The sequence below is a fragment of the Harpia harpyja genome, chromosome 5, assembly GCF_026419915.1.
Source record: "Harpia harpyja isolate bHarHar1 chromosome 5, bHarHar1 primary haplotype, whole genome shotgun sequence".
Lineage (NCBI taxonomy): Eukaryota > Metazoa > Chordata > Aves > Accipitriformes > Accipitridae > Harpia > Harpia harpyja.
The window spans coordinates 75,148,615-75,164,951 of record NC_068944.1 but is presented as its reverse complement, the minus strand read 5'-3'; the positions used below and the strand labels follow the sequence as shown (position 1 = coordinate 75,164,951).

The 16,337-nt window shown below is 41.2% G+C and overlaps 1 protein-coding gene across 9 annotated transcripts in view; it reads left to right on the top strand.

Moving 5' to 3' along the window:
• The window catches only part of PTK2 (protein tyrosine kinase 2), a 227,748-nt gene that overhangs the window by 94,092 nt on the left and 117,319 nt on the right, over nucleotides 1–16,337 (top strand). For all 9 annotated transcript variants that reach the window (XR_008235252.1, XM_052787688.1, XM_052787689.1 and 6 more), the window contains one exon: nucleotides 12,451–12,617. Coding sequence is in view for 8 of the 9 variants with exons in the window: in XM_052787688.1 (XP_052643648.1) it covers nucleotides 12,451–12,617 (167 nt within the window). In the remaining variant the exon portion in view is untranslated. The remainder of the gene's footprint in view (nucleotides 1–12,450; nucleotides 12,618–16,337) is intronic.

The window sequence follows — 16,337 nt, the reverse complement described above, 5'->3', positions numbered from 1 at the left end:
GAGAGTTGTCAGAGTTAAGGAGACCTGTTGTCTCCTTCTGCCTGATATTAAGTTTCCTTTGTGCAAGAGAAAACCAAGTAAAAAAGACTAAAGAGTTTTGAATGTTTTCTTTTTCTTTCCTACTGTTTATTTTCTGGCATGGCTGCATTTGAAAAGACCTAACAGCATTCCTAAGTGGAATAGATCTTGTGACAGTGATCATAGACCTGTGAAATTCAAGGATTTTCATTGGTGATGATCAGAAAATCTGTCTCTTGTCAATTTAATAAACTCATCTCTGTGTTTAGGGTTAACTTGGTGAGCAGACAGATTAGAGGTACAAGGGGAATCATTATCCTCAGTAGCATACTCTTATTTTACATGGAATAGGGTTTTTTGGGTGCCACTTGAAATGTCTTTGCTCCCTGGCTTCACTATAGTGGTTTGATATATCTAATGTGATTGATTCGTTTCTTAAAGTGTATTACTTGGTACAAGGGAAGAAAAACTGTCTCGGTATGTTGTTAACCTTGCGAGCCTCTACTGTGGACAAAGTCTAGGGTTCTTTATATGGTACTTGAAGTAGAGGTTATCTTTCTGAAGAAGTATGTAGAAACTTGCAAAACAAAAGCAGAGATTACATCTCTGGTTTCTCCAGCTCAGAAATACCTGTGGTTATGGGCTTTAAGGATCCAAAACTTACACTCCCTGTAAGAAATGCAGTGGTGATTTCAATTTGCAGAGTTACATATCCGTGTTTTAAGCAAAAATGTGTCATATTTTTTGTAAAAGCAGGATCAAAAGAACAGGCAAGTAGCAGTTACTTGAGGCATGCCTTAATTTTTAGTTTTAAATGCACATTTAATGGGCAGTTGTTTCTAAAAGTAACGGGATTTTTGTATTGTTTTCCTTTCCTGAAAAAGAAGAATGTGATGGGTTGCTGTTAAACTTTCTTCTTTTAACAAATCTGATTCTTTTTTTATTTTGTTAATCTGGGACAATGACTGTTGAATGTGCAGGTACTCCGTCGTAAAGATCTAGCACTGATATATTACCATGTCCTGACATTTATTTTAGAAACAGTAAACCGTTGTTGGAGTACAAGCTTACATTCCATTGGAATGACTGCTGTTCGACCAAGCCGAATAATTTAAGATTAAAATAGTCTTCAAGGTTTTTATGCCTTAGTTTTATCCCCCCCCCTCATTTTGTGGAGTAGACAGTCTGCAATAGAGCTTCCATTTCTTCTGAATTACAAACTTGAGAAGGAGGCTGGTGCTGGGTTTGGCCTTTGGCTTGTTTCCAAGGAGCTCTGTAAGAATATGCAGAGGTGAATGTCTTTGAGACAGCTCTGCAATTAAAAAAGGAAAAGAAAAAAAGGTTTTTCAGAACTACTCCCCAGTTAGCACAGATTCTGGGATGATAGCAGAGGAACCTTTCCAGTATTCAAAGGAAGTCAGACTTGGTCTGAAATCTCCAGAAGAGCCAATTAAAGGTATTTCTGCTGGTAAAGCAGAGGACTTTGTAGAATGTACTAATACCAAAGGAAAGTAAGGGTGGATTTTTTTTTTCCTAATTTCTAATTTCTAACACCATCTGTTTCTAACAAAGTCAAGTTTGCCTCTGTTAATGGAAAGGATGTGTTTGATAGTCAAAGAAGTGGAGAAAGGCCCTTTTCCCTTTAATAATAATAATAAAAAAATCTTCTATGACTTCCTCAGAGTAGAGTGGAAACAGTGCTTTAGCTGTACATCTTATACACAAATCCTTGACCATGAGGGGAAACCCTTTTCATTAAAAACCTCATATTTTTAAACTCAGATGAACAGAACTTAGCTTTCTGCTCTAAAGGTACTAAAGGTATGATTTCCTTGCTATTTGACTTGAAATATCTTTACCGAGACAACAGCATAGCTGTACATAGGCTTTGCTTTGAGGAGAACTGGCAGTGAACCTCTGCTTGTTCTGGGTGGATTTAGTCCCTCAAAGACAGTGTTTCCTCTGAGGGATGAGTCTGTATTCTGCAATGGATTCAAGGGCAGCTTTTCAATTCTTGGAAATGCTTTTTTGGATTTCAGAGAACTGGCATGCTCTCTTTACCCTTTTTTCTTTGGTATTAGACTGAAGACATGTTTTGTTTCCAAAAGAAAAAAAAAAAGGCTTTTATGAATTTGCAAACAGTAGTCTCCTACTTTGAGTCCGTATATAGATAGCCATACATTTGCCAGAGAAAGAAAGGTTGTTTATGTTCCCTATTTATCTTGGTATGGCTTCATTTGGATGTGTTGTCTACGTGCATATTCACGAAGAGGGATTTCCAGGCTTTGGGGTTGGAGAGGATGCAGGGCATGCTCTGCCCTGTTCACAGCCTCAGGTGTGGCATGCAAGTAGGTGGGTGTTGCTGAAATGGAATTTCTTTGGTCTCAAGTGCACCCTGAAAGTAAACACTGCCACCCCATCTTGATCAGCAGTTGCAAGTAAATCACCTGTTTCCAGAACATGTGGTTGAAACAGAATTGTATCCATATTTAATCAAGAAATGAGTGTACTGCATTTAGCAGATTGGGGGGGTATGGAAGGGTTGGGTCTTTTAGAAAACAGACATTTGGAAACCTTATGTGAGCTCCTTACAGATGGCTTTCGCTGAAGTGCAGTTCTGCTCCATGGTCTGCATTCCCACGCCAGAGGTGCCCAGCTTGCATCCATTACACGTTCTTTTAAACTTCTAGCCCTTAAAGCTTATCCTTGATTCATGAATAGTAGTTGTGAGAAGTAAAGATGGCATTATTTATGTGGAAATAAGAAACAGAAATCTAAAACCAGGTTATTGCCAGACATGCGTCATGCCTTGATTCTCATACAGGTTTGTTTTCTTCCAGTTTTGTAAGACTTAACTGTCTAAAACATAAACTGGATAGAGATAGCATTAAAACTTCTAGCTGTCAGCTTTGTTGTTATTTCTGGAGTTAGAGAGAAGCAAGGTTAGAAGTCTTTGAGAAATAAAGATACAGCATCCAGGGCGCTCTCAACCTGTTCATCATTCAGATGCCCTTTTCTCAGTTTTCTTTGCAGTACCAGCCCAAAACATCAGCTGCTTTGATGTTGACAAAATGAGAAGCCAAAAAGCTGAATAAAAAAAAGAACAACATCCTTAGCTGAGCATAAGGATATATTGAACTTCAAAAATGTTGAAGTCAAGGGGCATGCCTTGGCTGTCTCCCATCCCTACATCACAGAAAAGGACCAGAGCAAATTCATCAGCTTCCCTACCCACCTGCAGAATCTTATTTTTCACAGGTAGAAGCCATGGGCGCAGGGTTGGAAGACTGTGTATTCCAGTCAGTTCCCTAATTTGAACTTTTTAGGAGGAGAAGGGCTGAAGCCCATTCAGCCGAGACATCACTAAAGCAGTTTATTAAGCTGCATTACTGTGTTAGTATTTGTTGCTTGCTTTTTTCTGGTTTGCCTCTCCCATGCAATCCATATCATGTTGCTGTACTTTCACCCAGTAATACAGGAGACCTGAGTATTTGATTGGACATCCAGTTTGCAGTGGAGGAATGGAAAGAGCCTCTGCTGCAAAGGTCTACAATTCAAATGATATCCTAGTTAGACAAGCTTTTCTTCTGGTAGCTGTGCCAGCTTCCTTCTTGCTGTTTGTTTTCTCATGCTGCCACCTTAGTTGTGCTGGCATAGGTGTTGTGACTGTTTGGCAAACTCAGTCCAAGTTAGAATGAATGATTGTCTTAGTGTTGTTTTTAATCCAGATCAGTTCTGCAATCTTGTTAGCTGCATCATCGTGCAGACTGACAAAATTGAGAAGACTGGGGGAAGAAAGGAAATGCCTGTTTGTTGGCACTGCAGTGTTACTGCACCACCAGGGAATAGGGTATTAAGCGTTATTTATGAGCATCCCTCATCATCCGCTGCAGCATTCCTGTTTTCCAAACACTTCCCAAGAAAGATACTGCCTATCTTGAAAAAGGGCAAGAGGCTTCTCAGTCTAACCTCAGTCACTGAGAAGACTAACTTCTAGCCGTGTGTTGTGGTTTAACGCCAGTTGGCAACTAAGCACCATGCAGCCGCTCACTCACCTCCCCCACAGCGGGATGGGGGAGAGAAAATAGAATGAAAGGCTCGTGTGTTGAGATAAGGACAGGGGGAGATCACTCACCAATTACTGTCACAGGCAAACCAGACCAGATTTGGGGAAATTAGTTTAATTTATTACCAATCAAATCAGAGTAGGATAATTAGAAATAAAAACTAAATCTTAAAAAACACCTTCCCCCCCATCCCTCCCTTCATCCTGGGCTTAACTTTACTCCTGATTTCTCTACCTCCTCCCCCCGAGCAGCACAGGGGGACAGGGGTTGCAGTCAGTTCATCACACCTTGTCTCTGCTGCTCCTTCCTCCTCAGGGGCAGGACTCCTCACTCATCCCCTGCTCCGGTGTGGGGTCCCTCCCACAGGAGACAGTCCTCCATGAACTTCTCCAACATGAGTGCTTTCCACAGGCTGCAGTTTTTCACAAACTTCCACGGGGTGCAGTCCTTCAGGAGCACACTGTGCCATTGTGGGTCCCCTGTGGGGTCACAAGTCCTGCCAGCATACCTGCTGCAACGTGGGCTCCTCTCTCCAGGGGTTCAGAGGTCTTGCCAGGACCCTGCTCCAGCACGGGCTCTCCCATGGGGTCACAGCCTCCTTTGGGCACCCACCTGCTCCGGCGTGGGGTCCTCCCCGGGCTGCAGGTGGAGATCTGCTCCACCGTGGTCCTCCCTGGGCTGCAGGGGGACAGCCTGCCTCACCATGGTCTTCCCCACGGACTGCAGGGGAATCTCTGCTCCGGTGCCTGGAGCACCTTCTCCCCCTCCTTCTGCACTGACCTGGGGGTCTGCAGGGCTGTTTCTGTCACATGTTCTCACTCCTCTCTTCTGACTGCAATTGCAGTTTGTTTGGGTTCCCCCACACACTTAAATCTGTTGTCCCAGAGGAGGCACTACCACCGTCGCTGATGGGCTTGGCCTTGGCCAGTGGCAGGTCCATCTTGGAGCCGGCTGGCATTGGCTCTGTTGGACATAGGGGAAGCTTCTAGCAGCTTCTCACAGGAGCCACCCCTCTAAGCCCCCTCCCCCGCTACCAAAAAAAACGTGCCACACAAACCCATAACACCTTGGATGAGACACACATGGAAAATAACATTTTAAGAACAATATAAGTAGCCCTTTGACATTTTTCTGAAAACACCTACATCTACAGGTGGCTTCAAGTCGTAGAATCATAGAATACCTCAAGTTGGAAGGGACCCATAAGCATCATTGAGTCCAACTCCCTGCTCCTTGCAGGTGTGCTGGTTTTGGCTGGGATAGAGTGAATTTTCTTCACAGTAGCTAGTATGGTGCTATTTTTTTTGATTTGGTCAGTTGGGGTCAGCTGTGCTGGCTGTGTCCCCTCTTGTCACGACCCAGGTTGGACAGACCAGGGAGTCATGTTGAATTCAGAATTCCCTTGGGCTAAGTTAAGGTGAAATGACACCAAACTATCAGTTAAAGATTTTATTCATGGTAGAAGTAAACTGAACTGGGGAGGCATGATAGTAGGTGGCGGGGGTTTCTCACAACAGGAATTGGCATGAGACTACTTCTGTAAACCGTGTAACCCAGGGTAACCATATACATCAATTCAGGGAATAAAGAGATCCCTCCCGTTGGGTCACGAGGTTCAGAGCAGACCCCCTTACTTTCTGGACTCCTTTTCAGAGAAGGGCCCAGGGCGGCTGGATCCACTCCTAGTCCCAGACTTGGTCAACGGTTTTATGTCTTAAAGGGATGAGGTGTAGGGATTGTGGAAAAGGAGAGAGAGGGACAGAGAAAAAGAGAAGAGAAAGATTTCACTGGTCCTGGGTCTAGCGTTGGTCTAAAGGTCCAGTTCGGGTGGGTGTGTGCCCGTGGGGCTTCAGTTTGTGTGTCCTTTTATCATCCTTGCCCCTCCTTCGGATGGGCACTTGAGCTCATTAGGCTACTTAAGTGTCACGCAGGGTTTGTGCTTTCAGAACCTTCGGGAAATGGGTCGATGGGCTTGGGGGTCGCTTGGGGAGTAACTTCTCGTTCCCTGCAGGCATGACCATTGTTTGATCTTTGGCTATACATGATGAGCTGCCCTGCTTAGCGTATCAGAACAGCACATCAGAACAGGGAGCTGTGCACCTTCCAGCAAGCCCTCCCCATCCTGTTGCTGATGTCCTGTGCTGATCTGTGCCCATCTGCTGCTTTTCACCTGTGGTTCCTTGCTGTGCAGGGTTCGTTGTTACGCAGATCTTGCCCCACCACAATGTTTGAGACATTAACTCTTTCAGTTTCACCCTCCCAACTTCTTGTGCACCTCCAGCCTACTTGCTGGTGGGGTGGTGTGAGGAGCAGAAAAGGGCTTGACTGTGTAAGCACTGCACAGCAGTAACAAAAACATCCCTGTATTATCAACACTGTTTCTAGCACAAACCCAAAACATAGCCCCATGCCAGCTACTATGAAGAAAACTAACTCTATCCCAGCCAAAACCAGCACAGCAGGACTACCTAAAACTAAACAATGTGACTAAGAGCGTTGTCCAGATGCTCCTTGAACTCTGACAGGCTTGGTGCTGTGACCACTTCCCCGGGGAGCCTGTTCCAGTGACCAACCACCCTCTCAGTGAAGAACCTTCTCCTAATGTCCAACCTGAACTTCCTCTGTCTGACAGCTTAATTCCATTTCCTTGTGTCCTATCACTGGTCACCAGAGAGAGGAAATCAGCACCTGCCCCTCAAGTCAAGAGCACAGCCTGGTTTAGGGTTTAGCCATACAGGACTGGATCCAAGGAAGCTCGTAAGCTTTGCAAGTGCAATTGAGGGTAGGGGATAGTGAGTTCTATATGTTAAGCATCTGGAAAACTAAACTTATTGTCAACATTTAAAATACTGTTATGTTTATTTAGGAAGCTATACCAGTGTGCGGTAGGATCAGAGGAGTGCTGATTCAGCCAAGGAGACTGGAAAGCACAGCTGTACCAGCTCTGTGTTTGTCAGCGCTGTCAGCGTGTGCTTGGAGGTTCCCTGTGGAATGACGTGTGGATGTGGGGAGGCACTTTGACTGATCTGTGTATGGCTTAAGTGTGCAAGATGCTGAGGCACTTAACGTGGATGTGTTGCTTGAGTCAGTGGTGTCTCTGGGCTTGCATGGTGACAAAATCATAGGCATCAGAATAATGTGTTTTCAGGCTATAGTTTCAATATATGTTGCTGGGCTTCAGTGACAGAGTTCTTGTTCAGCTGGATCAGTTCCCCAATCTAGTTTATCATGTGATGTACAAATGTGTTGGCTGGATCAGTGCAGGGGAGAGGAAGTAGCATGATGATGATAAAAAGAGGGATGCGGGCTTTTCTCTTTGAATGTCAGACATAGTGTCATCAGAGGACAATCTGCATTTTGTTGTTGTGAGGGCATGGATTTTTCTTTTATAGAAATTTTAAATTAATTTGCGTCAGAGCTTTGTAGTTTGCTGTTGTCCAACTCTTCATTTAAGGTCCCCATATAAATCTCTCATCGGGATTTATAATACTTGATATATAAATAGCATTTGACATATTTGGAGTGCTTCACAAACATGAACACTGTGTCCCTATGTCAGAGGTGCTACTTAAAGACTTTCTCTAGTGCAAGACACTTTCTCCTTCCTACTAAATAGGGAAATTAGGTTTGTAGTCACACTGGGAGTATATTATTCCAACTTCAATTTATCCATAGTAGCACATCAGCTTTAGTAATTTACAAGCAGGCAATTCATTTTCACTCATTTACAGAAGCACAAGGTGTTATTGATACGTACGGGGAGAGCCTAGGGTATCCTGCACCTTTTGGCCTTTCTCTGGTCTGTCTTGATTTTTTAACAGCCTCCTAAATACACTGTACTGTAAATTCTCTTTTTGGATGTATTCTCCTAATATAGGGAGAATATTAATCTATTTTTCAAATTAGCTGTGTTGAATATCTGTGGATTCTTTAGATAAATGAGTAAAAATGAGTGCTATCTAGTTTTCTAGCTATTGAAAAAGCTTTTTTTTCTTCCCTCTCGGTTAAAGGGAGAGAAAGGTGACCTATTACTTACCTGTTATTGTTAGGAAATTTCTCCAAGGGCTTCCCATTCTCTTTTGCTCAGCCGTACTAGCCTATTTTATGTTCAGGGTGTAAATGTTAGCTCTGGAAACCTAATTAAAGTAAACATGATTACAGTAAACAGCATTCAACTGGCATATGATTGTGTGACTTGCTTACAATTGTAGGGTATTTATGAGAATGACAACAGACACATGAAAACTCTTCATAGAAATTTATATTCATGTAGGTATTCTGTGTAAACCCAAAGTGAAATCTCATTTTGGAGTAGGTTTCTGCTGGAGTCAAGCTTTCCTATGAGTATTTCTAGCTGTGTTAATCCGATGTCATAAATTTGTAATCGAGATTGAAACTTTGGTGTTCCTTACCTCTTTTTTTCCCACTTAAGAATGCATCTGAGGAGCTTCCTGAGCTAAAAGGCTGGTTGTTGTCACGTCTGGAGAGATTTCAGATTTCTTTGGCTATGCTTTCAGTTAAAAGATTGTCATGACATATCTCAGCAGGATGTTTTAGTCGCTGTTGTGCAGTGGTTAAGCTGTTAAATTGTTTGTCTGGAAACTTCTGATTAAGCATTCTGATCACCACCATGAAGAACATCAGGCATGCTTCTGGCACGGCTCCTCACATTGTGACCATGAAAGACAGAGAAGCTGTCAGCTGTCCTGGAGTGATGGCGGTGGCTTTGACACTCCAAGCATCTCCACTTGGCCTGTGGAGGCTGCCCAGAACCCAAGGAGGCTCTGTGTGTTGTTTACTACCCGATTGGAGTTAAATGCACTGACCTGGTTATGGCTGTGGTGCCAGTGCAAGTTTTTGAGATTAATCTTGTACTGTTTGGAAATAGCAGCCAGATAAAACAAACCTTGTCCTGCTGCATGGGAACTTACTATACTGTTTATATGCTGCACTTCCCATGGTGAGAGCTCGTGTTGCTGAATGAACCGCCCTGTTGTGGTGCTGGTTTATGTTGATTGAAGGTGTGGCTCTAAATGTTTTAAAATTCAACTTCTCTGGTTTATTAATAAAAAAGTAAATAAGCAAATAGATGTTTTTACTTGAGAGGCTTCCCCTGCAGACCAGCCATTTTGAGTGTCTTAATCACCACATTTCCTTGTTTCTCCATGTTTTGATTCTGGCTATGGTTTGTTAGCATCTGGAATGAACTCTGTGGCATTCCTGAGCAAAAACAGAGAGAAGCCACTTAACGTGTTTGTTTCACATAAAGCATTGCTTCTTCCTTTCTGGGCATGTGTAAGTTTTAAGAATGTATTTTCAAACACTTGCACTTGAATTCCTTTGTACTACTGCTGCTATCTCCTTAATGTTTACGTTTAGTTGACTTTTTCCCGAGTTGCAGTATGTACTAATTGTTGCTAATTATTTTCTTGGGGTAATACCAACTACCTGGCCAGAAGGGATGGGGTACCCTTCTTACATAATTTAGAAAATACATTTACTTTTTTATTATTATTTATTTTTGGTTCTATTATAGGGTTAGAATTGATTGATGATATAAAAAGGAAAGAGGCTTAAAAATCTCACTTGCTTTTGGTGGGAATTAAGACATCTGACTTCTTCAGTCCTTTCGAAATCCCAACCTGAAAATTAGAGAGGTTCTGAGATGTCTGACTTGATTCTTTCCTGAGTAAATACTAATGGTTTCAGCTGAGCCTTATGCATCAGTGTTCTTGGTGGTTCATGGTCATAGATAATTTTGCCTTAATTTTTTTTCTTTCCAAAGCCATTTCTTATCACAGCTGGCATTACTAACATTTAAGAACATGTACCCCCATTTTCATTATCAACTGACAATGTCAGAGACAGGGGAAGGGGGGGATTTCCAAAAACAAACACTGCATGTTATATACTCTATGCAGGGTGCAGAAAGAGATGAAAATGAATGAATTTCTTCTGTTTGCATGCATATAGAAAAGCTGGCAGTGTTCCCTTTAGAGGAGAGCACGCCTGCCAAAATGTTAGGCTTTACTAACTAAGCAGAGATTGTCCTTTGGGTGAAGAAGAGGGTAAATGTGCCTCTGTCACTTCTGAGAGTACTTGGTGGTTGTTATGTGTTTCCTGGGACACGGGCAAAAGTTCTCTTGCAGTATGTGATACAAAGACCCTGAAATACAGGCAAGAAATAAACTTAACCAAATTTTTATACACTGTGCTCAATACCTTTAATTCAGATTTAAAACCATTCACTGACCTGATAATAGAGCTTTGGAACTTGCTGGGGAAGGTTGCAAAAAGTTAACTGCTTTAAGAAGGAGACAGGATGAGTAACTGGAGTGTTTCATTGAAGGTTGATGGATGGCGGAAACAATGCTTGGCTCAGGAAATCCACTCAGATAAAAACAGTCAGAGGCTGGGAGAGCATTTAGGGGAAGTGTCATATGTGCTTGCCTGGTGTCGCCTCTTCCCCTGGCATCCATCTGTGGCCACTATGGTTCCTCCTTCAGTTGTTTTACTAATGTACTGCAGGGAGGTTACTTTTGTTTGCATCAGACACTTGTCCCAGCAACTTGGGCACCTTCTGGCTGCCAGCTCTCAGCTGTTGCTGGTTAGTCTGTGTGGTGCTGCCAGCTGGTAGGGCAGCTTGAAAACTTTGACTTGCCAGCGTGTTTTGAAGTTTGCCTCCCACATCATACAGTCCTCCACAAGCATCCTGCATGGAAGAAGACAAGGGTGTTGGGAGGCACTACTGGTACTGAAGTGAATGATGCTTCTGAGGATGCTCATACCACTGCTGTTGGAGACAGGGTGCTGGGCTTGATGGAGCCTCTTCTGACTCAGACTCCCATGAACTTACTAAACACGGCTTGTGCTTCCTTCTTGTAGGCTTGAAAAGTATGTATTTTTTTTTTTTTACATTTTACTATGCACTGTGTTGCTTCTGGAAGATTATTTAAAAGTTGCAGTTTGATAAGATGCGTGAGCTGATCTAACAGCTCACTATCACCTCACCAAAAGCATGATTCCACTCCTACATGTGTTGTCTTCCCCCTCTATTCAGACCTAGTGCTTCTTTAATTCCCTCTTTGCAGTTAGTTTTCTGCTTGCTTAATTTGCAGAATCAGGGTCTTAAACAATTTCTTTGGGATATAAAATAATAAATTTTGGGAAACAATGTTATCCTGTAAAAAACCCTTTTGCTTAGCTCACTCCAGTAGCCCACCTCTGGCTCCTGTAGTACTTAACACTGGCTATGTGTTGATGTTTTCTGAAATTCTGAGCAAGAATCAGCAGCTTGTGCATCTGTGTGCATATATATGTGCATGTATATACACACTTGCACATGAGCATTTTCAGTAGGAAATTTTCAGACCATTACAGGGTCAGAAACGAAGGTCTATGAATTCTGAAAGAAGTGTCTGGGAGCAGTGATAGCCTGTGCTCCTGCTGAGCTCTAAACTCTGTACTGGCGGGGATCTGCCGCCTTGCAGAGAGACAAGCCTTACCTTCTACTGGGTTGTGAGGGAGCAGCTCTGATCTCCTGCTGACTTTCTAATCTGGATAAGAGCAGGACAGCCTGGCATGCTGCACCTGAAAGGTTGCTAATCCATGCTCTACTAACACATTTGAATTTCAGTTACAGTGTATTAGACCTTTCTGAGGTTTTTAAGGTCTAACATGGAAGGGAAATGGCAATCTGTTATGATTATTATTTTTTTTTTTTAAAGGTTCCTTTCTTGGGCAAGAGAACCTCAAACTCTGAAATTTACCTCAGGACAAACAAGGAGGACATTTGTTTTGTTTGAGAATCTTCCCAAATAACTGTGTCTTGCTCCATTTTATAAGGGATCTGTGCTGAATCTCAGGAGAAAATGGGGGGGGGGGGGGAGAGTGGAAAGGAAACCAAGGGGCTGTGTTGTGACTATCAAATCCTGGCTGTTGGGGCATTAAATAGGATGAAAGTCTAAGGTGATTTTCCAGTTGTAGATGGAGAGTGACTTTTAAAGGCTGCTGGTGGTCTTTTTTGAGCAAATACATCTTGCTTTCATCAACAAATCTGCTTTTTATATTTTTGCTTTTATGTTATTCTGCTTTACGTAGAGGAAATAGTGGCTTAATTCTGATAAGAAGCATGGAAACGTATTTACTGATGTTTTGTGAAGCCATGCTGGTGAAACTTCAGAAATTGTAAATGATTGTCTGAAATAGTAGCTTATAGTTGAACATCTTCAGTATTCTTAATAAAGGTGATACCTGATTTATTGCTTAGTATTTTGTATAGGGTATTACATGGTAATATTTTAAATATTAAAAAATATATATTGCATTTTACGGCTTGTAAGGAGTGTATGTTTCTCTGTTTTAGGGCATAATTCAGAAGATTGTGGACAGTCACAAAGTGAAAAATGTGGCCTGCTATGGGTTACGACTCAGCCATCTGCAGTCTGAGGAGGTTCACTGGCTACACCTGGACATGGGGGTGTCCAATGTGAGAGAGAAATTTGAACTAGCCCACCCTCCAGAAGAATGGAAGTAAGAGTATAAATCTGTTCAGTGTCAAAATCGAGTCATATAAGTCTCTTTGCCTTGTCTTAAAAAACTACTCTATAATTTGCTTTACTAAGGAAGATCTGCTTGTGGTGGAATAGAGGTGGTGGAATGAAGGGGGGGAAAAAACCCGAACCACCAAAGTCTTCGGAAAGAGCTGTAAGCGGTGTTTTGTTTGCGGGTTTCTTTTGTTGTAAGGGGTTTCCTGCAGACTGAAGAGAACAGATAAGTGTAAGCTGGGATTTCAAGAAGGCATAAAATAGGAACAGAAATCTCCTAGTCCTTTGTCCTGAAAATCTGCAAAACATGATACATCTAGTGAACCAGCCCCATCTCAGGTTTTGTCAGCCTTAAAAGTTTTAGGACAGGAATGCTATTCCTATTTGTGTTATAAGCACACTGCTGCAATTTTAAAAGGATAAGTCTTATTATTTAAATAAAAACAAAAATATATTGTTAAGTACTCGTATTTATAGAGAGACTGAGTAAGAGAAATGTGATTTGAAAACAGTGAAATGCAGTGAATAGAGCAGTTTATCCCTCTGCTGTTATAAAATTTTTCAGTTGTAAAACTATTTATTTGGTAATGAATTGAGGCCCAGAGCGATGAGTGACATCTGCCTTTCTTCTAACTGGGATCTTCTCCAGTTATTCCAGGAGCAATGAACAACAGAAAGGTAACTGCAGAATTTTGGATTTTTTTCATAGCCTAGGTACATTTGCTGTGATATTTTCATGATACAAGTTAGCTGGATAAAAGAAGTGGTATGACCTGTGTTCTGTTGAAGGCTGAGTTTTCTTCAGCTTTTTAGCAGAGTAAGCTGATGGTGCATGCTCAGGAGAGGTTGTGGGCTGGAGAGGAAGGAGGGAAAGGTTGTCCACTTTGTTGGCAGAAAGACAAGAGGAAACTAAAATTTATTTGCAGAAAGACACAATAGTCTGCTAGAGAGGATGGGGAGCTCAGAGTTTTAAAATACCGTTAAACCGAGTATAGCACTAAACTCATGTGGGAACACCAAAAAGTAGATTACTATAATTACTAGTTCACTGCAGGAGTTTTGTGCATGTTTTTTCTGTGGTTTATATTCATAATGACAATTTGTGCAGAGATTGCTAGTTATTTTAAAGGCTACACATATCTTCTGCAAAATTATTGTAAATAGTCTATACTTAATTTCTTTCAAATGGAGTTGTTATATACTAGCAGATGTCACAGTTGGCAATCTTCAGTTTATAAATTCTCTTTTCGGGCCCGATTTTAACAAATGCAACAAATTCAAACAAATTAGGAATGTTTAAAATTTGGGTTTCAGGAAAGTTGCACATGCCCTTCTGTGCATGTTACATTTTATTGTTTCTGGGACATGCATCACTGTTTTCCCTTCCATACCTCACAAGAAATTTTTCACTGATAATACTGTGAAATCACAGCTTAGGAAGTAGGGGATTCCTGAATCCTTTCCATGATAGTAGTGCTGTGTATAAGATGTGAATAATTTATGCTGTGGAAATTTGTTACATAGTGTACAAGTGTCAGTTCCATTTTTATTAGGCAGTGCAACTTGCATTGTACACAATGCAGAGCAAAGTTAATTAGTTTCAAAAGCAAAAATTAGATGTTGTTTTGAAGTTTGTGGAAAGGAATTTTATAAAATACTCATGAAAGAGCTATGGCAAGATGTAAATTATTCAATACCTTTCCAGAGTGTCATTTAAAGTTTTATCGAATGCATGCAGCCTGACATACCTTTTAAACCCATGGAGATTTGCTGTGCATAATCAAAATGCTGCTGTCATATTTGTAATACCATAACACAGAGTGTTTAAGATCATATGACAGTACTTGTAAAAATATTTAGATTAGTAAAGGGAGAGGTGTCTTGGAATGTTCTTAAATTAAAAGCTTCCTATAGTGTTAATAAACCAGTAACTGCCTCTTCTGTGGTTTTTTTGTGGTTTTTTTTTTTAATCATCTAAATTAAAAGGGCTGTATATTCACACTGTTCAGAAATTAGATCTCAGACGTTCTCATGGACTAATCCAGATACTAGAAGTTACACTGATTGTCAGTAGGTTGTACACAAAAATTACCAGGATAAAATCTGTCTCCCGTATACTCAGCTTTTGTTTGATGCTGTGCTGTTTATAATCCTGCAGAGGATGGGCTAATGAAGGGGAGTAATAGGGATACAGCTCTGCTTCAGATGATATAGCTGTAGTTAGAGCTTAGAAAGAGTAAATAATAGCGGACTTTAGGGCAAGGTCACCCAAAATTCTGTCACTTCAAATTTTCTTCCCTCTTCCTATGGCAGACAGTTCAGTTGCAGGAGCACACACAATTTAGCTTTGCCAAACTGCCAGTGGATAACCTCAATTATGTCACAAAAGATGAACAGGAAATCATTGCTTACTGGAAGTCTTTTTTTCCCCATCCTCACGTTTGCTTTTATATAGTACTCTAACCTTCTTCTTGCTGTAAAAAGGTTTGTATTTTGCATGAGACAGCAAATGTTTGAACTATCTTGTGATGGGTTGGTTTGTTTTAAATAAAAATCAGTAAAGACCTAATACTTTGTTTTTTCCTACAAAGAAGAAAGATTGGCACTAAAGGTCAGATAGAAGCCTTTTGTTGACTGTGCCTGCATCTTCACTGTACGTTTACTTGAAGAATGTTAGTGCTAGTTAACTGTATCAAATTAAATATCCTTTTTCCATTTTATTTTATTCTCGGGCAATGAAGATAATTCCGTCCAGCATCAGAAAATTCCGAATGTGTCTAAATCATGGTGCCAAAAATGATCAGTTATAATTATTGGAACTGCTTGCTTATTTATTTGTAGTAGTTTGTTCAGGAAATAAGTATTCTGGAGCATGCTGTGTTTTATGTCACATCAGGTAATACTGTCTTACTTCTTTGAGTTATGCAAGGTTTAGCACTACAGAAGCATTGTATAATTTCAGTGTACTTACATGCAGTTGCTTCAGAAAAACTGTAGTCTTCCAACTGCAGTCTGAGAGTTTTGTTCATTACTGAATTCCAGTAACACTGTTGCTGTTAGGTTTCTTTTACAGTAGCATAAATTGTTAATTGTTCCTTAAGCATTTGCTTGTATGAAGGCCTGTATACCTGTGCATGTGAGATGATCCTAGATGGCAAGTGAAATACAAACAAACAAACAAACAGGGCTTTTTAATGGGAAGGCAATAATACTGGAGTGGATTTGTTTGCTTCAGGTTTCCTCTTAGTGTTTCCACTAGCAAGGCATGTGTTAAACTCAGTTTTTAATGAACAAATTCCTCTTCATTTGTCATTATTTTAATGACCGGATGTTTCTAAGGGCATGAGGGAGAAAGGTGAAAGAGCCTTCCTCCCTTAACCTTCATTTTTATCTCTGTGTGGGACTCTTAAATCATAGATAGCATCAACCCTCACTATTTCTTATAATGTTGTGCCTTTAACAGTCACAGCAGCTATCCTCTCTGTCTCTAAAAATGGTATGTGCCAAAGCAGTGTTCCGTTTGCTGGTCTTTTTTGCCCCACAAGGGAAATACGAAGAGGTTCAAGTGACAAATTGTATGTCATGGAACACACTGTGTTCCCCACAGGGTAGACACCTTCTGGTTCTCTAGTTAAGGTTTGTAGGTAAAGTAGGTCCTTGTAACCAGGTGACATTCATGCTTTGGTTCTAACAGGTAGCAGATGCC